Source organism: Barbus barbus (genome assembly GCF_936440315.1).
Source record: "Barbus barbus genome assembly, chromosome: 46".
Taxonomy (NCBI): domain Eukaryota; kingdom Metazoa; phylum Chordata; class Actinopteri; order Cypriniformes; family Cyprinidae; genus Barbus; species Barbus barbus.
Genome location: NC_136724.1, coordinates 20,104,739 through 20,126,464, shown reverse-complemented (window position 1 = coordinate 20,126,464; position 21,726 = coordinate 20,104,739). Strand labels below are relative to the sequence as shown.

Below are 21,726 nucleotides of genomic sequence, written 5' to 3'. Positions count from 1 at the left end.
CAAATGATGAGAAAAAAGGACCTGAATGTGTGTAGACCACTAATTTGAAATAAGATAACCAATGACTATCTCAGCACACCTAACATGATACCTGCAATTTTCAGACTGAATGGTTTACTGCTAGTCTTTTATTCTGGGCCTCTGAAAAAGATCCAGGAAATTAAACCAAATTCATTTCAGTGTTCATTTCAATCTCAAACAAAATCCCAGCTTAACATTCTTACTTTCAGGAAACGACAAGGAAATAAGCTTTTTTTTCAACTTTATTTATAATCTTGCCATGTTCATTTCTGAGATAAATAAAAATAAACATGTATTTAACTTCAAAAGAAAGCACACTAATAATTTTTCAAACACATATAAACAGTGCAGTCACCTGAGCCATACACACACATGCAGACAACCAAAATGTGGCGGAGGATGGGGCAAGAGGCTTTTAGCAACCCCTGGAAGAGTATATTCAAATAAATAACTTGATGAATGGAATCAGGGGCTAGTAAGGTCCATTGGAAATATTAGGAAAAAATCTACAGCACTCAATTGTTCAGATACGCTTTTACAGATATATTTATTCTATATCTGTAGATGTTAAAATAATACTGACATTCTGAAGTCACATTCATAATTGGTTTGTGGTTTAGGGCTGCATGGACAAAAAGTGAACAATCTATACTTCTATGGTTACTGATAATGGGACAACCTGGTTTGCCATTTGCTTTCAAGCAAAGTGCACCATTTATGAGCTTCCTGTTTTTATCCATTCCACAAAATTACTTATAAACAAGTGCTTCAATCTGGTGACTGGGTAACAAATAATAGGATGAATAAATATATAATGAACATCATCCTCTTCCTGTTGTAGCTTTTTAAAACAAAGCAGAGAATTTACATCAATTGATTTGTAGCCATTACCTATTGGTTCAATGCTCAGGCATATGTACTTTTGCCATCCATTTACCTTCTCAAATTAATAGAAAATATAGCTAAGTGTTTGAAAGCCAACGTGTTGTCTAAAAATGAAAAATATTAAGAGAGAAGGCTAGAAAGTCGTTCAAAAGCCTTTGTTACAAACATTTATATTTACAAGTAAAGTAAGAATGTGCCTTGAAATGTCTCTGTTGATCCAAGACTTCATCATCTGGGATCCAGTGACTTTCCCTCCAGGATTATCTGGATTTCCTTTGCATTTAGAGTCTCGTAAGTTAGCAGGGCATCGGCCAGCAGCTTGTGTTCTTTGCTATAGGTCTTAAGTAGATTCTTTGCCCTTTCATACGAGTTCTGAAAAAGACAATTAGAAGATGAATTTACACAATCATCAGTCAAATATCACTTACAAACAAAAACTAAACACCTACCTGCAACAGCACCCTGACTTCCTGTTCTACAGCAGCCTGGGTCTCCGGGCTGTGGTTCGTCAGGTCACTGTAGGTCATGACCCCCAGCTGCTCAAAGCACAGACAGGTGAGTGAATTACAGTTACAGACACAATAGTAATGCACAAAGGCTTTTACACAAGTCGCTGATTACTACAGCATCCTAACGTTAGAGATGGGTGGATGTGAGTGTAGTTTAGACCCTGCATGTGCGCTGCTCATTTCTGGACGTGGAGTATGAACTGAGCGCCGGGGAAGGGATTAGGATGAAACGCAGATTTAAGTCTGGAATGTGAGCGCTTACACATCCCTAATGGCTTAAGCACGTGGATGTACTCAAATGGCTTCTCCAAGCAGCTATTTGCTTCATTTCTTTTTGAATATATTAAATATTTTCACTTAAAATACGATCCAAGTCAAATCCCTTTGACCTACAATATTAACTTGAAGTACCACCTGAGATTTTAAGTTAATAGTTCAGTAATTTACCAACACATTTGCATTTCCATGGTTCTTTGATGTCTGATAATTGACACATGACATGCAGGTAAACAAATTAATTATTTAATTAGTGAGTGTTTTTGTTTTTGATAAAAAAAAAAAGAATAAAAAATGATTTTTTACCTTGTCACTCATTCCAAACCGTGTCACCATCATCTGTGCTATTTTAGTGGCTCCATCAAAATCACTGGATGCACCTGTAGGAGGAACCAATAAAACATCATAATGTTGATATTTCAACGAATTCAAAGTAGCAGTGATCAGTTAAGGACACCTCTCACCTGTAGTGATGTGATCATTTCCAAACACCAGTTCCTCAGCAACCCTGCCGCCCATGCTGACGTCCATCTGAGCCAGAAGCTGGGCCCGTGTCTCACTCCAGCGATCATTCTCTGGCAGTAAGGATACCTGAGAGAGACCAAAGGAACAGAGGTGGCACAATGGGTTTATGATGTATAACCCTGGAGAGCAAAAGCTTTAATTTCATGCAGGGCTGGGGCTTTCTGCAAACTGTCAAATGTTTTTTTTTTCTTTTGTGAAATAAACTTCATGTAGATCTCAAGGCAGGTGAGCTAAGAGTTCAAAAGTTGTTTTTTATATGTGAAAATGTCATTCAAAATCTATCAAAACTGTTAAAGAATAAAATTTTCCTTTTTAGAAGCCCATAAGTGATTTCATCTTGTCTAAATTCTCAGTTACACTACACTACCCATAATCCAGCAGCAAAAATGTTTTTTATCTTCAAGTGAAATAATGTACTGTGTTTCAAGACTTGTGACTAGGAATGCATTAATATTAAAAATCTGTCTGAAATGCATAATAATTACTTTCAAGTTATTACTGATATCAAAATTCTATAGTATTTTGTTTAAATACATTTAAAATAAAGCTCCTGAAAAACTAGAAAAATATTTGTATATTCTTGTAACTTTCATTAATCTAATAAAATAACTTCTAAAATAAAGTAAAATAAATAATAATATCATTCAAGGCATGATACTTATTACATACAATTGCTAATTATTAAATATTTAATAAAGATTACATTTAAGTGTTAATAAATGATTTAATGATTTACTTTAAGTGACCATTATACACTATTTTGCCAAAAGTATTGGGTCACCCCCTTCTAATGAACATGTTTGACAAGATTGATTCAATCAGTGTGGAAGAACTTGACTGGTCTGCAGAAAGCCAAGTCCTGATCCCAGCTGAACACCTCTGGTGAGACTTTATATGCAGACCTTGAGCCAAAAACTCATCACCAAACACCAATGACTTGTATAGACACTATAAGGACAAAAGTGTTGGGACACCCCCTTCTTTAGAACAGAAAAAGGCACTAACAAAACTGTGGCAACAAAGATGGAAACGTAAAAATTGTATTTCACTGCTGGTTATACTCTGTATAATTGTGTATGTGACGAATAAAAATCTTGAATCTTGTCCAAACTGTTGCTATAAAATTAGAAGCACACAAGTCCCTAGAATATCATTATATGCTTAAACATTAAGATTTGTACTCATAGAAATTACTAAAGTAGCCAAACATGTTCATTAGAAGGGGGTGACCCAATACTTTTGGCAATATAGTGTATGATGGCAAATGCAATCTAAATGTAAAAATTTAAATGAGAAATGAGAATGCCAACTAAATATCCAACATTAACCTATACCAATAAATTAACACAAAACCTATCATATCGGCTAATGAGCTATATTGTAACAATATTTCACGCATCCAGATTTAGAAATTTGTATTAGTCAATCTGGGAAAAGTGCTTAATGGAACATAATGGAACATGATGGAACCAGCTACTCACATGACCAAGTGAAGGGCCACGTGGCATGATGGTAGCTTTGTTGATGGGCATTGCATCTTTGGTGTAATAAGCCACTATAGCGTGTCCAGACTCATGATAGGCTGTGATCATCTTATTTCTCTTGTCAATCTCCACACTCCGGCGCTCTGGGCCTGGACAGAGAGAAGAGAATGTCAGGAAAGAATCTCTTGATCAAAGCATTAATCCCCATCACATGTTGCAGAGACTAAGCTGTACGTCCCTACTGGCCTCACCCATCAGGATCTTATCCTTCGCAAACTCCAGCTCCTTCATGGTGACCAGGTCTTTCCCATCGGCTGCTGCTTTCAGAGCTGACTGGTTCACCAGGTTCTCCAGTTCGGCTCCAGAGAAACCCACTGTTCCCCTAGCAATGATCTCTGCATCAACAGCTACAAAACACACAAAAACAGATTATTTTACTGGACTGGCCTAACAAGAATATTTTTAAAACTTTTTTTTTTTCTAAATAATTCTTACCAGAATCCACTTTAATTTTTTTCAAATACCACTCCAGGATTTCTGTGCGTCCCTTCACATCTGGTCTTGGGACCGTGACCTGCATGTCAAACCGGCCTGGTCTCACCAGAGCACTGAAATACACATTATCATAAGAAGTTTATAGCTTTAGTTTATCACAAATATGGTATAACTTGAGAGTAAAGTGTTAACCGTCAAGAAGGAAACAGTAGAATCTACCTGCAATAAGTTTCATGTTAAAGCTAGAGTCAAACATTCTTAGTTAAAGATGAATACCAATGGGATTTATAGTTGTTGCTTTAACGCCTTTAAAGTATTTCTGAATATGTGAGCTGCTCTATGCAAATTATGGAACCCACTTGTAAGTCTATAAGCCTAAACCTAGAGTTTGCATTAAATTATAAATATACTTGCATGTAAAAACACTGAATTACAGGGATAGTTAACCAAAATTAAAATTGTCATGTAAATAAAATGTTCACCATATAAAGTGATAGTATCTCTTCACAATAGAGATAGCAGTTGACTTCTATGGATTCATTTTACTATGCATTTATAGCACTTTTGGATCTTCTAAGTTTTGGTTACAGTACCTGACTTCCAACTGAGGCAGAGAAATTTCTCAGGTTTCATAAATATCTCAATTTGAGTTTCAAAGAATATGGACATGAAGGTGAGTAAATGCTGACAGAATTTTCATTTTTGAGTGAACTATCCCTTTAACGGTGGCTGTAGAAACCTACTTGTCCAAAGCTTCAGCAAAATTGGTAGCTCCAATTACAATGACTCCTTCATTGGGTTTAAACCTGAAATCAACAAAATATTAAAATCAGACCTGTGCAATTTCTTTCAAAAAGAAGACATTAAATGTAATAAAAAGCGACTGACTTACCCATCCATCTCAGCGAGCAGCTGGTTGATGGTTTGTCGCGAGTATGGATGCATGGGAGACTCGATTCTCTTACCTCCTACACTGTCCAGTTCGTCAATAAATATTACACAGGGTGCACTAACTTTGGCTTCCTCTGTAAGAAAAAACAGTAAAGGAGCAATTTTATTAACAGCAGAAGCATTATGGGCAATACAAGACCGTTTTTCTTTAAAAGGCTTACTGAAAAGGTTTCTGATGCGACTCGCGCCGACTCCCACAAACATTTCGTCAAACTCTGACCCGGAGGCGTAGTAAAAGGGCACATCTGCTTCACCTGCAACAGCTCTAGCCAACAGGGTTTTTCCTGTTCCTGGAGGCCCCACAAGCAAGATACCTAAAATACACATCTAGTTTAGATATTTTACACAAACGAAAAACAAAAAACCTATTTCCATAATTAAATGAAGTAAAGAGTTTCACCTTTGGGAAGTTTACCACCGAGCACAGTGAATTTCTGGGGGTTTCGCAAAAATGCAACAACATCCTGAAGTTCGTTTTTGGCCTCCTCTACACCTTTCACATGTTCAAAGGTGACATTCTTCATCTGAATGGGGTCCACGGCTGAATCCAGACCAGAGGTGGTGCGGAAACGAACTATATATAGGTAAATAGATCAAATGAAAGCTTAATCATATTGCACTGTAATTATCTGCTCAGAACTCAAAGAGTCAAAAAACAACCAATAATTTCACACTACAGCAACAAATCCTTTCATACATTGTTTTTACATTATTACAAAAGCTGCAGAAGAAAAACAGCTAGAGTCAAATGCATGCTATCAGTCAATAGATTTTAGACAAGCAAATATAAGGAAATAATAAAATGGGAAACAAACCAGCGTCGGAAAATGACCCTTTACCCGAGAAGAGAGGGCTCCTGGACACACCATACAGACCCACCAGTAAGAGGACAAAAATAATCAGACGTGTCCTCTTTACAGAATCTGTTAGAAACAGCAATAATAAGAACGAAATTCTTGCAGCAAACATGGTTTTTACTATTTAACTAATGTTAGATAAGATGCTGTAAAAAGCATTACCTTGAGTCCTCTGCGTCAAAGCCTGAGCTTTCATGAAGCCCTCTGTGAAGCCCGTCTTGAAAGCATCCTGGTGAGATTCTGGCAAGTTATTCTGTTTCAGTAACTGTTCAAGATTCCCCATGTCTCGCTTTTCCTTCATAAGGAGGCCCTGAAGAGGATAGAGAAAAGGATTCAGAAAATACAAATAAAAGGCAAGGGAAAAATACAAGGTTAAGAACATTCATATATTTCTGTTGTATTTCTGAGACCAGACTTGCCTTAACAATTTTTTGTGTCATTTAAGCTTACTAACCTTCATAAAGGCTGGCGTGTAATTCTCTGCATCTACTGGACCTTCAAAACCAGACTGCTGATGTCTAGTCTTGGACCTCATTGTCTTGAAACCTCTGTTTTGGACCCATACTAAGCATAAACACAAAAAGACACACATCAAAATAAACCCACAATTTCATTTATAGACATAATGTAACAGCATGTAACCGAGTAAAAGCCCAGTTCACCAAAAAAATTATAAATCATAACAATAACTACATTAGCATCCAAACCAACTGAGAATAATGTTTCGATTAACATAAGTGAGCATTGCAGTTTTGTTGTCTTTCTTTAAATGTTCAAGCTCTTTAAAGCAGGATGGATTGTTTTCATTGTTCACCAGCAAGAAAAAAAAATATTCTAAACTGATTTCAACAACGTTTTATCTATGTTGTTTTCATTATAGTTGTGGTGTGAACTTCACTATTCCCATAGAATTATAACAATTATTAAAACTTCATAGTTAGAGTTATTGTTAAAAGTCCTTGTGAATGCCTCTTTAAATTTTAGTCACTTGTAGGTAAAGATTACATTGCAGATGATCTACGCAGGCTGCCTGGACGGGGCTGGAACTTTGCCTGCAAAACACCGGAGAGCCAAAAAGTCCCATGTGTTTGTGAGAGAACCCTATGTTAACAAGAACACATACAATTTAATTTATAGCAATCACTTTGATGAGAAAACAATGGGCCATTAGTGTCTGAATGACAAGAAAAAAAAACTTTTTAAGACTGAAAAGCTGTTGGGAATCTTGTTTGTGCATAAAACAGAATATTTCAACATCCTAATAAATATGTGTCGCATTTATCTACATGTGATCTAGCTTGCATAAAGTATTCAAGTACAGTAGGTTTGAAATGGTACGGTGTCATTCCCTGTGAAGCTGAACCAGCCTATATTTAATTCCTCAACAGCACAATGTTGATAAAGAAAGAAAGTTCTGTAAGGGAATAAAGCCACTAACATTTCACAGAGACAAGTATACTTCAAAACACGACATCACCTCATGTTGTGGGTAACCTCACCATATTTGTTTTGGCAGAAGGAGGGGGCAGAAATGTGAGACGTTCTCCATGCTGTTGAGTTTTGAGCAGCGCTGGAGATGGATTTCTCCTCTGGATCTATAGAAGGCAGCAGGTGCTCCAGAACATCATGTACATGACTGAACCTCAGCTCTGACAGACCCAGGTCCTTTAAGTTTACTTTAGGCTGTGAAAACAGGCCAGTTAGCATTTTTAGTACTGTATTTTAATTTAGTATTATTTTATATCATTTTGATATATATATATTATTAGAATATTTTTATATTTTCCATTTTTATTTTAGTTTTCATATTTTTGTTATATATATATATATATATATATTTATAGGTCTATATAGTTTTTATTATTTTCTTTTTTAAGTTTTAGTTATTTAAGGATATCAGGTTAAACTAAATAAAACTAAGAAATGTTGCACTGGCAACTAGCTCCAATAAAGTACTTTTTTTTTTTCAGTAATAAAACTGGTTTGCTTTTAGTTACTATAATAACCTAGTGTAAACAAGAACTCTAACATGCACATGATATAAAGCAGTGTGTGCTGTTGTAGTGACTGTCATACCTCACTGAGAAGTGGGTCAAGGTCTCTCTGCAGACTCTGCACTGATGTGGTTACGGCCGAGTTGGCTGAACTCTTCAGGTACTGGACCACATTGATCAGATGGGTCAAAGGCACCATTCCCTAAAAAAAGAGAACATTTTGGTCACATTGCATAACCTAGTGATGATCATATGATAAGCTCTCTATATGATTGTTAATAGAGTATGTTGATCACTTACTGAAACTTCCTTATCAAACAGCTGTTGTTATATAACAGCATGAAGGTAATATTACACAACAATGTCATCAGAAAACACAAAAATTAACTAAAAATACATGCATGTGGAACACCAGTATAGTATATGTTCAATCAACAATGAAGAAAAACTAAGAAGAATCTCAACAGATGAAATGAAGATGATGTAATCAGTTTAAAGAGTGACTGCAGCCAGAAATAGGATGTTGTTAAAATAAACTTTTAACAGTAAACGATATTAAATATCTAGATTACATTTATAAAATCAATGTTTGTCATTAAGAGTCTCATTGACACTGTTTAGTTTCTCGTTCTCGGTTACTATTACTGGCTAAAGCCACTAATTTATTCAATAAAAAGGCCTTTGAAATTAACAATTAACTTAAATGTCCTCATACCTGCGACTGAAAGGTTGTAGGAAGAGAAAACATTTTGGATGAGAGGTTTTCTCTAGCGCTGCTCTTCTGTTTTTAGGTTAATCTCACCGGTGTTATTGTTGTTAATCTCACCGGTGTTATTGTTGTTAATCTCACCGATGACTCTACCCTTTTCATTGTAAACCCGAAACACATCGTTGTTAAATTCACCGAATCAATCGCTATTACATATCTTCACTTCTTCGGCGGTGGTATAAATCAACAACCGTTGCCTTTAGTGCTTCCTGCTGGACAATAACGGTAAGGCGTGAAAAAATATTCTGTTCATGAACTATCATAAATTAATCACATAACAAGCCAATAAAATTTCAAACGTTAGAAAGATAAGAAAACGTCAATCAGTTTTGTTCAATTTCTTATTCAAATCAAACTAAACATTTAAAATGAAGCGAAAACAAGCACAAAGGAGGATATTATAATGGAAATATCACAGTAAAACAAGCCCAGTGTTTTCTCTTTGGAATATAATCTTTGTTATTTATATAATACACCATTTTTACATATTGTGATGATAACATACAATTATATTATAACCAAAATGATGTGTTGGAATCGTCTGAATTTAATCGTTAATTTATGAGCTAGAGATTAGTTAGCTTTACTTCCGGGTTATTTAAAGACCAAACAACCTCGTTAAATAACATTATGCTGTGAGAGGCATATTTTACTTTTTTTATTTTTTTCCTGTGCTCCATGCGCAAAACAATCAGTAAATCAGTCTAAATAAATATAATAAAATATAAAAGAATAAATAATTCACAATTTACGGCTTTTAAAAATTACTGTTTTTATTTCTTACTTATTATATATTAGTAATAAACAACAAGTAGGATTTTCTTTTGCTTTCTTATCTACAAATATATGATTCTAAATTAAATGCAGCTGGAAATGCCTCGTGCATGAAAGCACTTCCGCTGTGTCCCACATTAGTAGGAAGTTGCATCAGGCAGATTAAAAGCAGCCGCTCTGTGGTTTCTAGGCCGTGTTATAAAATAACGACAAATCTAAGCGTCTGCAAGCGGCACTGATCGCCTTAGTCTTTCATCTGTTAAAGTAAAAGCAGTAATATCGCATGTCCAATATACAGAACCTCCAGTCCTTCGGTAAGTTGCACGCATCGTGTGCGAGATAACAAGCGGAAATCATCTCGAGCGTTGTTCTGTGTGCTCATGAATGCATTAGTGCCAAAATATTGCTTAAATACAGTAAACGCAATGAGTAACTAGCATTTGTATTTAAACAAGGAAAAGTATGAGTGGAAACAGGTATCCTATTTATACTCCCTTGACTAAATATCGTTGCCTTTTAGTTAAACGTGTAAGATTGCTTTTAAAAGTTCTTATCCAGTAATCAAAAGTGTATGTTTGTGACCAGATTTTGTCACTTAGGTCCCACAGATGGGGAAATAACGTGCATGTGTATATTGGTGATCAACCATAATCTCATGTTGCTCATTATTTGATCTCATTGTGTGACTTTCAATTCATCTTCAGTCTTGAGCTCTTATTGCATATGTGAGATTCACTTCTTGTAACCAAGACTGTTTCATTGTTTCTCCGTAGATCCCTTTGCTGATGCAACTAAGGGTGACGACTTGCTCCCGGCTGGGACTGAGGATAAAATCCACATAAGGATTCAGCAACGGAACGGCCGCAAGACACTGACCACGGTGCAAGGCATCGCAGATGATTATGATAAAAAGAAACTTGTAAAAGCCTTTAAAAAGGTATTTTCTAGCTTCAGTTATTTGAAGACGTTTCTCCCAAAGTGCCATTTGATGTTGAGTAATATTGCATTTAACAGAAATTTGCCTGCAATGGTACGGTGATCGAGCACCCGGAGTATGGAGAGGTGATTCAGTTACAAGGGGACCAAAGGAAGAATATCTGTCAGTTTCTGATGGAGGTAAATCATATTACTAGTTGCAAGCGGTTTCTCTTTCCAAAGTATGTTTGAATTGGTTAATTTGATTGGTTTAAGCAGTTACTCATTTTCATCCTCTGTTTCGCAGATCAACATCGTAAAGGAGGAGCAGTTGAAGGTTCACGGATTTTAAAGTGCTGGCCCCTCCAGGGCTTTCTAAAGGACTGCACCAGCATGTAGCAATCCTAGTATATTCATGGCAGGGTTTTTGTGACCATATGCTAACGACACTGACAGCAGGGTAAAACTGTTTGTTTTTAGCAGTCATAATAATGACCTCAAGCGGACCACTAATTCCAGGCTGGTCTGAATTAGATACTGAATCTTTGTTGTGAACGTTTTATGATAGATGCACTCAATTGCACGATCTTTTTATCAAGGACAATAAAATTATGTGACTTTACACATTTGTCTTCTCTTCCTACATAAATGTTTATTGTAGCAAAGTATTATAAGACTTAACTTTCAGGACTGAATTATTTAAATCTAAATTGCACGAATGAAATGGGTGTTTGTGTATTCGTTCCACGTAGTTGGTATGTAGTCAAAGTCTTACGACTATCTTTCAGTATTGCAATAAAAATGAGCAATTAGATTCTAATGGCAGCTAAACAAAAACTTTTTAAAAATTAGCTTTTTTTTTTAAGCATTGGCTAGAGGTTTATGAAGGAAATGATCTTGAATGGATGTACTAATTTCCATTGTGGTGCACTATTCGGAGGAAGTTTATAATACTGATAATGTTTCTGGTTTGTAAACTGCTTTTGTTCACACTCTTGTAGTTTGGCTCGTTGTCAGGGCTGGAAATCCTTTCAGCTGTGGCCTAAGTCTGCAGTGTCCTGGCTGTCTGGCCAGGCTTAAACATGAGCGTAATCCTCTTTAAAGGGCATGGAATGGCAGTCATGACTGAGGGATGCCAATCTCATTGGCTGTGTGGGTATTTCGAACACTTTTTACTACAGCACGAAAGTCTGAAAAATAATTACTTGGGACTATTTGCAATGATTAAACCATTTAAATCTTCATATTTTGGGAGAACACAAGTACCTTTTAATACCTCAAATATAAAACACACGTGTGAAAAAGTAGTGTTGGACATTTTGTTTTAGCCCAGTAACTCAAATATTTTGCGAGAGTCAGTTGAATCATTCATCAAGCATTTTTCCTCTGTTTTAACTGCAAGGAGGTGACTTTTACCGATCTGTAGAAACAGTGAGAATAAGCCTAAATATAAAGTATAAAACTTAAAGTTATTTAAAATAGTTCTGCTGAAAAAACCCAAAATGGACACTATCACAACCCTGCGGGTCTATACTGGTAACTGGTCACCTTCTGTTGGTGGCTTGTTAAAACCAATAAATCCTAATGGATTATGTCCCAAAACACACTACAGAAAACCATTTTTAATGGTTAAAAGTTGGTGGTTTGTAATGGATATTTGCAGAGGAAACCATTAGAATTTTCTGTGATGGTTCTATTTTTTTTTTTGTTTTTTTCCCAACAGGGTCAATATTATAACAGCACAATTTTGTATGTGATCATCAGTCATTTTTACATATAACTTCTAAACCCCGTATCTCCTTGTTTGTGAATAAGATGTTATTTATCAAGCTATTAAACAGCAATAATAAGCCCAAACAAATTCTTATTTTTAAAAATGTGTCATTTTAATTGCATATGACCATAAGTCACTTTTACATACTCATAAAACCCTGCTTAGTCATGAAACTTGTTCATCGAATTTATTCACAAAGATATTTGATGTCTCGTTTTGATGTCAAAGGTTTTTGAGCCATTTTGCGGATGAAAGTGACTAAGAACATTCAATACAGCACAGAAACACTGGTAAACTGTTGAGAATCGATTCGTGAGCTAATCGCTGGTTTTGTGAACCGATTCGAACGAGTCATTCGACTCAAATAACGATTCACTCGCTATGCAGGGTAATCTGTTCATTTTTGCCAGAGTCCAGCTTGTAAAAACATTAAACAGTTTGTCAGGAATGAAGTGCTGAGTTTAGAGGCTGATGTCTGAATAAGACGGAAACAGACGGAGCACGTGTGGATGCCTGGGGCTGTCCACCGTCCTCTCTGCTCCACTCCATTACCTCCACCAGACAAACACACAGAGTTAATGATGGATGTCTCCTATTCATCAGCACACTCTTCCTGCTCTTAATGCTTTATTGTTTTCTCCCCCCCCCCCCCCACTCATTTTAACAATCGGTCCATTCATATCTGAACAATTGATCTCTATCACTTTTTAAGAGGCTTAAAAGCCATTTTACAGCTCGCTGAGTTTATGCGCTTATTGTGTGTTTAAATATGAAAAAGGAAAGGAATGGCTATGCATTCATATGTATTAATTCCACATGAGAGCTTGATGTTGGACAAAACTGTTAAATGCCCGTCTGGCAGTTAGCAGATTCCATTATTTTTGTTTGTGTTTAGCCAGAGGCCAGCCAGCTGCTATTGTTTTTGTGTGGTATTGCATTCCCGAGCATTCACCCCTCTCAGCTCACGTCTCTATAAGCAGTGATTCAGCTTCAGATTCTGTTTCACTGCGGGTTGATATTGGTAATAAATAATACTAGTGACACTGACCCCTACCTCCAGCTTTTTTCGAGTACAGCTGTCATATCTGACCAACAGGCCGAGAATTATGCATGCAACAGCCTCTCTGTGCAGCTTAGACATAATGAAAAAGAGAAAACTCATCAATGCAAAAAAAAAGAAAAAGTGTTCAGGTGATTTAGCTGGTGAGGAAACTGCTGTGACATTATCACCTGCTAAAGACTTTTTTCCAGCAGATTAACTGGACCAAAAATTTCTATATTCCCTTTGAGATATGGAAAATGAATTTATGAATTCTTAACATTCATAGTTGACGTTGTGGAGTTAAATGAAATATGCAATGAAGATCATAAAGCAAAATTAATTACAACCAGTATCAGACCAGAAACAGAACAATCAGTATTTCAAACATAATGTGCGATTTCATGGATTTTCACAGAATTTGAATACAAACACGTAAACAAGTATTAAAAGAAATGAGCAAATCACAGAAATTATTAACAAATTGTTTAATAATAATAACAATAATAATAAAACGTTTCATAAATTGCCTCAAAATCAACGTGACAACCTGCCCCAATCTGACATTTCTGAAAAATACCCTCGTCTTGAACATGGTTATTATCATTAACTATTAAAAAACACTTTTGTTAATTGAAGTAAAGTTGAAATGAAATAAAATATTAGATGAAAAAAAATTAAACAAGTGAAAATAACTGAAATAAGTTCAAGCACTAAAATTAACTAATTGGAAATTAATAAAAGGTCAAATTGAAACAAAAATGAATTATAAATAGTAATACTTAAAAATAAAAAAAGAATGAAAATGAGAAAGCTAAACATATGAAATAAAAGCTAATTTAAAAATATTATTAAAAACTATAATAAATATACTAAAATGGTCCACTGGTCCTGAGAACATGTCAAGTTTTCATTTGAAATCTGCCTTAATTATGTAGTCTATCCCTGATTTATTTTCACTTGTTCATCCAGCAACTATTACAAAATATATGCTGATATTTGGCATTTTTGTTTGGATGACAAAATTATTCTAATTTAAGTATTATAGTTGTTTAAAGCAAACATATAAAACTCCTTGTTCTAGTTACTTTAGCTAATTTAGCCAATTGCCTTACTGCTATCTGTGTGGACTCTTACTTTAGATTCACCATTCCTTATTCCTTTGAGAAAGAAAGAAAGAAAGAAAGAAAGAAAGAAAGAAAGAAAGAAATGCTCAGAGAAGAAAAGTTCCATTGTTTTCCCCCTGCTCTCCATGTGTCTCTTTGTGAGAGTGCTGTCTGTACAAATTAATCTATATGTCAGTACTTTTGAAACCAGCAGATGGCGATATATAATTGATATCGGTGTACACCTACCTTGCCAATTTATCACTTTTGATAGATTAAAAATCAAATATTAAAACTGTTTTCTGTGCACATCTTTAAGCAGATGCATCCTATATACAGATAACATATTCCGTTGAAAGCAAAGCACTGTAGGCCTCTATAAAAGTGTAATGAATGCTGACATAACATATGGTGTCAGTCCCTCAGAGCCCGAACACCCCCCTCTTTTCACTCTACACACTCAACCTCAAAACAGCAGCTCCTCAAAATGATGGCATTCATCCAGTTCTTCTGTTCTAGTCTTAGCTCAACCTTCATCAACGGAGCAGGTTGCCAGACACATCCGCCGCTTGCTTTCAGAGACACCTGAGTTTCTAGATTGTACCTTGTTCAGTGACCATGACGGGGTGCGGATCTGCATTTGTAATGTTTTGGGAAGGAGGTTTGGAGCCTAATAGCACTAAAATATCCCAATTAAAATAGGGAACAGGGGACTATGTGTTTTCATTGGCTCGTACTCACGGTGTCGGCATCTGCCAGGGAAACGGACGGTCTGGCGTCGCTACAATATGTTTCTCTGAGTGATCCATTTTTAGAGATGAGAAGGGAGTCGTTGAGAATGGCTGCGTACCATATGCACGCACAAAAGTTCACATTTACACTTTTTTAACATGCTCAGATATGTACAGGGTTAATTGGTGAGACACAACAAACTTGATCGTAATTACATCTTGTGGAATTTGTATGCTGGTTCCTCAGGGTTTTGTGGGTCATCGTGGACACCTCAGGTTTTTTGTTCATGGAGATAAGCTTTGTAAAGTCAGCCAGAGAGCATTAAACAGCTTTGACTGGAGGTAGTTAGAACTGGTAATGAAAGTAACGCTCTGGGCCTCATAGTAAACAATAGCAACGTTCCAAAACCTAGCGAGCTTCCTACCTAGACAGCTCTAGGCGTCACAGGCTTGGTCCCGACATGAAGGCAGTTTGAAACAGTAGGCAGAATACTAATTATTACCATCTAAGATATTCCAGCCAAAATTTAAGACAGAATTACATGCATTTTCTATCTATCTATAAAAATTTAAAAAACAAAAACATGACAAAATTACTAAAACTTTAAATTTTAAACAGAATATATATATATATATATATATATATATATATATATATATATATATATATATATATATATATATATACATATATATATATATATATATATATATATATATAGTTTCTCTATAATAATAAATATATATCCTAGAACAGGTGGTATAGAAACAAAAAATGATTAAGAATAACATAGTCAACTATCATTATAAACAATATATTACTGCAAATCTAATAAAAAATGACCATTTCACCCAATATTTGAATATGCTATGTGTTTTATGCAGTGAGGATATATTTTGTAGGCCATCCAGAACTTAGCATCAACCAGGTTCCCTCAACATTAAACTAACATCATTTTCCATACATAGGCTTTTAGAATATTGTAGAAAATAAGCTCTGCGACCAACAAAACACATTTTGTGCATCATGATCAGTTTTGAAGCCTAAGTACAATCATCAGAAGTAAAAAACTCAACTATATAAGCTCAGGCTATAAATTATAACTACTGGGTCACATGACTTCAATGTCACCACCATTAAACTTTCAACAACTATTTCAAACTTTTTTTTTTTTTTTTTTACTTTTCCCTGAAAGTTTAAATTAGAATAGTTTGCAAGTTTACAATGAGACTGTGAAAGCAGACTGGCGAGTACATTATTTTACCTGTTCAATGTCCCGGACAGCTCCTATTTGTCCCATTTAGCCGCTTGTTAGCAACTGCCTATTTCAAGACAAGCTTTAGAAAACACAAGTGATATTGCCTAATGGTGCTAAAATGCTACGTAAGTTTGGCCTACAAAAATACAACATCCCTTCAGCACTCTATTAGAGATTTCTTTGTTAGCTTAGCAACATGCCAACATTTGCATGATTGTGGTGATTTTGTAAACAACAATGTATTTACTCACCCTCATGTCATTCCAAACTCGTTTGCTGTTCTGTTTTTTGAAAAGAAATACACAAAACACAAAAGAAAACACAAAAGAAGATGCAGCTTTTTCATACAAAGGTCATAGTGACTATGTCTGTCAAACACAAAAATATTGTACATATGCCTATATTCCTAGTCTTCTGAAGCCCCACAGTAGTTTAGTGTGAGATACAAACTAAACATTTAGGACTTTACTGTAAGCAGTAGGCAGTAATTAAGTACCTCACAAGATTTTGAAACAGAGCTTATTAAATATATAAGTGCATGAAAAACCAAATTTAAGGACCTTACATCACAAAATCTGTGCATCAATGTCAAGTTTTCATGTTATGCAACGGGTATCTGTAAGCTTTCATGTGCTTCCACAATCTGTGCATCCTCCACATGCTCCATACATGAGGAATGTGCATGTGTCTCTACTTGTTTTTGGCCAGTTGCTGCAGTATGTGTTGGCCGGTCTGTTGCAGTATGGAAGCGTGTTTCGAGACAAGAGAAGATGACGACCCCCTACAGAGAAGCCTAGCTGCTCGCTGCATTTCTGAGAGATTTCAAGTGATTTACAGCCTCCTGTCGCACACAGACAGACAGCTTGACAGATACACACACACACACACACACACACACACACACACGCACACACACACACACAGACAGTCAGACAGGCTCGTAACATGCAGACAGACATACAGACAGGATTGAATACTAGCCGCCTGCCTTCGACTGAGGACATACATACATGATTGTTTTACATAATGGCACTTGAAAAGGTGACACTTGGCTTGCTGTTGTAGGGAGGGGAAGGTGTTCTGAAAAGTACTTCTTTAGATTACTTAATTTTTTAGAATTATATTATGTTTTTTATGGACTTTGGAAAGGGTGGCAAAAACTTCATTATCCAAAACTGAATCCCTCACACACACACATACACAAAAAGTCAAATCAAAACCTAATTATCCACAGGTGTTTACCTGTTTTATTTTGATTTACGCATTACATTGTGCTGTTTTTTAGAGTTAAAGAAAATGTCCATAAATTAAACAGCAGTCGTTACCAGTACCTTTTCCTTTTCTTTATGCATTTTTGTCTTGCAGTCCATATGAATGCATAAAAAATGTATCATTTAATTAGATCTGAACAAAACTCACTCGTATTTTCATGCAAATTCCCTGATGAAGACATTACCTCCATAGAGGCAGAACACAGGCTACTGTAAATACCCTAATTGACTAAACAAACATTTGTCTTGATCAAACAGTCTTAATGTAACAACATATTCCCGCTTCCTCTATTCTAATGAGCAGCGCTCATTTCAAACAGCAATTCTATTAGAACTTAAAATATCATTAAGCAAATGTAATGAATGCATTTTGTTGAATGTATTTATTATGTATTATTTCACCACAACTGTTTCAAAAACTTAATTAAAAATCATAATTAAGCTTGTGTGTTTTGTCAAATTCAAGTGTAATTCTTTAACCCAAAAACCCCCTTTGAATGGCTCACTATGCTCCTTATGTTTATATTACATGCAAATGAATAAACAGAAAAATGTCTAAAATTCAACATGATTGAGATTTTTGGTTTGCTTTGACATTTACTTTTTCCCAAAAGGCAGGATACAAAATCCTTCCTTTCTCACATTTTCTGTTCCATCGTCTTATTTTAATCTTCCATTCTCATTCCAACACTGTCAAACTTTTAAAAAGTGGACCAAAGTGCTTTTAAATAGCATGGAGCATGACTAATGAGAGAAACATGTTAAAATCATTGCAAAAAAGTCCTTGGAAGACAAATGAATTTTCAGCAGAATAATTAACTTAATTAACAAATTTGCATGCATATTCATCAAGCTATTGAAGTCTCTCCAGCCCGGCTTGATGAACGTTGCCGTAATAACCATCTCATTTACATTCTACCATCTACTGCTATTTAGAGATGAAAATGAAAAATAAAAGAAGTGACACATTTCTGAATGCACACGCACACAGGATCGTCTGGTGGGTGGTTTCACAGAACCGCAGCCCACGCTTGCTCTATCGTGTTGAGGTATCGCTGTAATGAGCTCCAGAGGAAGGCTCTGTGTGTGTGTGTGTCGCCTGCCCTCGGCCCCATCTTCTCTCTCCTGGGCATTGTGTTGGCAGCCGTCCCTGACTCGCAGTTCTCTGGGGCTGGCAGACTGTGCTACCCGCTGTCTCTGCAGGGCAATCTTAACAGGCAGCAAGGTGTAACAGCACAGACTGCCGCACAAGGCCCAAGGATACCATCGCAACCCAGCCCACCTCAAACACACATGCTCATCCAAGCAGGCATCAGTGCTTTAATTGTAGCTGCATTTTTCGACATTATTCAATCATCTTTTTTGCCACTTTTATTCACAATATTATATGAATTTACATTTAAAATTATGCATTTGGCAGGTGCTTTTTTCAACGTGACTTAATTTAACCTATGACCTTGGAGTTGCTAGCGTCATGCTCTACTGTTTGAGCTACAGGAAATGAGATTTTAAAAAATGGAGGGAAAGGTGGGAACAGAAATTCAGTAAGAGAAAGTGTTGCAAGTCAGATTCAACCTCATCCAAGCAGGCATCAGTGCTGTAATTAGTTGCATTATTCTGTTTTATTCAGGCATCTTATTTTTTGCCAATTCATTCACAGTATTATATAACTTTACATATACATTGCTTTAATCCAAGATAGAGCCTGCACATTATCAGTTCATGCATTCCCTGGGATTTGAACCCATGACCTTGGTGCTACAAGTGCCATGCTCTACTGTTTGAGCTACAATGCAGTTAAGAAAAAATGGCAAATGGATTGCAAACAGGAAAAGATAAAGAGAAAAATAGGGAACAGGAATTCAGGATTCGAACCCATGACCTTGATGTTGCTAGCTTCATGCTCTACTGTTTGAGCTACAGGAACACAAATAAGATATAAATAACAAAAAATGGAGGGAAAGGTGGGAACAGAAACTCAGCAAAAGAAAGTTTTTTCAAGTAGGCATCAGTGAATTAATTGTAGTTGCATAATTCTGCTTTATCCAAGCATCTTATTTTTATTATTTTGGCAATTTATTTATTTTTTTCTTTTTAAATTATGCATTTGGTGGATGCTTTTATCCAAAGCTACTTTTATTGTCTTCAAGATTTACACTTTATCAGTTCATGCATTCCCTGGGAATCGAACCCTTGACCAACATAAATTTGCAACATAGTGTTTCAGTTCAGCTTCAATTTCAAACACACACGCTTATCCAAGCCAGCATCAGTGCATTAATTGTTACTGCATTTTGATGCATTATCCAAGCATATTTATTTTTCTTTTGCCACTTTTATTCACAGTACTATATGAATTTACACTTGCATTTGGCAGATGCATTTATCCAACACACAACATGCATATAAGTTCATGCATTACCATAGGCATCAACCCCATGATTTTGGAAATTTTGCTTGTATCTTCTGTTTGAACTCCAGACATGCATATAGGAAAGAAAATGGCAAATTGGAAAAATGGAGGGGAACAGAAATTCAGCAAAAGAAAGTGTTGCAAGTCAGATTCAAAATGAGTATCAGATCACATACAGTTGTGGTCAGAATTATTGGAACCCTTGGTAAATATGATCAAAGAAGACTGTGAAAATTAACCTGCTTTGTTAATCCTTTTGATCTTTTATTAAAAAAATTCACAAAAAGCTAACCTTTTATTGGATAATAAGAACTTAAAATGGGGGGGGGGGGGGTATCATTATGAAATAAATGTTTTTCTCAAACACACGTTGGACACAATTATTGGCACCCCTAGAAATTCTTAAGAGTAAAATATCTCTGAAGTATACTCCCATTCATATTCACAATTTTGAGCACTCTAGGGTGATTATGAACATGAAATTATCCAGCCATGGCTTCCTGTTTCACAGAAATATAAATAGGAGGGAAAACAAAGCCCAAATTCCCTTAATCATCCATCACAATGAGAAAAAACAAAGAATATATTTCTGATGTGCAGCAAAAGATAATTGAGCTTCACAAATTAGTGAAGTGGCTTTAAGAAAAGAGCTAGAGCAGTGAAAATCCCCATTTTCACCATCAGGGCAATAATTAAGAATTTCCAATCAACAGAAAATGTAATGAAACTGCCTGGAAGAGGACGTGTGTCTATATCGTCCTAATGCACGGTGAGAAGGAGCGTTTGAGTGGCTAAAGACTCTTCAAGGATCACAGCTGGAGAATTGCAGAAAATAGTTGAGTCTCGGGGTCAGAAAACCTTAAAAAAAAATTGTCAACAGCCCCTACATCACCACATGTTGTTTGGGAGGATTTCAAGAAAAATTCTCCTCACTCATCCAAAAACAATCTCCAGCATATTCAGTTATCAGACAGGACTGGCACTTCAAATGGGACTGGCTTCTATGGTCAGATGAAACTAAAAAATGAGCTTTTTAGCAGCAAACACTCAAGATGGGTTTGGTGAACACAGGGATAAAAAGTACCCCATGTGTACAATGAAATATACTGCTGTATTTGTGATGTTGTGGGCCTATATTTCTGCTGGAGGTCCTGGACATCTTGTTTAGACACATGGCATCATGGATTCTATCAAATACCAACAGATAAAAAATCAATAAGTGACTGATTCTATTAGAAATCTTATAATGGGCCATGTTTGGATCTTCCAACCGTACAATAATCCAAACACAAACCTCAAAAACAACACAAAAATGGGTCACTGAGCACAAAACCAAGCTTCTGCTGGCCATTCCAGTCCTCTGACCTGAACTCTGTAGAAAATGAGTGAGGTGAACTGAAGAGAAGAAGCACCAACATGGAGCTGGGAATCTAAAGGATCTGGAGTGATTCTGGATGAAGGAATGGTTTCTGATCTCTTGTCAGGTGTTCTCTAACCTCATCAGGCATTATAGGAGAAGATTTAGAGCTGTTAAACTGACAAATGGATGTTTCAAAAAGTATTGAATAAAAAGGTGTCGTTAATTGTGACCAATGTGTATCAGAGAAAAACATTCATTTCATAATGATATTTCCCCCCATTTTAAATTCTTATTATCCAATGAAAGGTTAGCTTTTTG

At 35.9% G+C, this 21,726-nt stretch overlaps 2 protein-coding genes across 3 annotated transcripts; one reads left to right on the top strand and one right to left on the bottom strand.

Annotated features, from left to right (window-relative positions):
• Positions 1 to 246: 246 nt before the first annotated feature.
• Positions 247 to 9,360, bottom strand: LOC306864749 (ATP-dependent zinc metalloprotease YME1L1-like). Of its 2 annotated transcripts, none has more exons than XM_079408956.1 (18): positions 8,713 to 9,349; positions 8,080 to 8,199; positions 7,503 to 7,686; positions 7,009 to 7,104; positions 6,458 to 6,567; positions 6,166 to 6,313; positions 5,962 to 6,069; positions 5,547 to 5,720; positions 5,308 to 5,460; positions 5,088 to 5,220; positions 4,939 to 5,001; positions 4,196 to 4,308; positions 3,952 to 4,107; positions 3,698 to 3,849; positions 2,156 to 2,282; positions 1,998 to 2,071; positions 1,356 to 1,442; positions 247 to 1,278 (listed from the first exon to the last, which is right to left on the bottom strand). In XM_079408956.1, the coding sequence occupies exons 1-18, from the start codon at positions 8,743 to 8,745 to the stop codon at positions 1,135 to 1,137; spliced, it is 2,175 nt and encodes a 724-aa protein (XP_079265082.1). In that variant the 5' UTR covers positions 8,746 to 9,349; the 3' UTR covers positions 247 to 1,134. The 2 variants fall into 2 exon arrangements, with proteins under 2 accessions (XP_079265082.1, XP_079265083.1); XM_079408957.1 differs by having other exon boundaries at positions 259 to 1,278; positions 5,986 to 6,069; positions 8,713 to 9,360.
• Positions 9,361 to 9,667: 307 nt separating this feature from the next.
• Positions 9,668 to 11,076, top strand: LOC306864814 (eukaryotic translation initiation factor 1b). The gene is made up of 4 exons (XM_079409051.1): positions 9,668 to 9,854; positions 10,314 to 10,477; positions 10,555 to 10,656; positions 10,763 to 11,076. Exons 1-4 carry the CDS (start codon positions 9,824 to 9,826, stop codon positions 10,805 to 10,807), a joined length of 342 nt encoding a protein of 113 aa, XP_079265177.1. The 5' UTR covers positions 9,668 to 9,823; the 3' UTR covers positions 10,808 to 11,076.
• Positions 11,077 to 21,726: the final 10,650 nt, after the last annotated feature.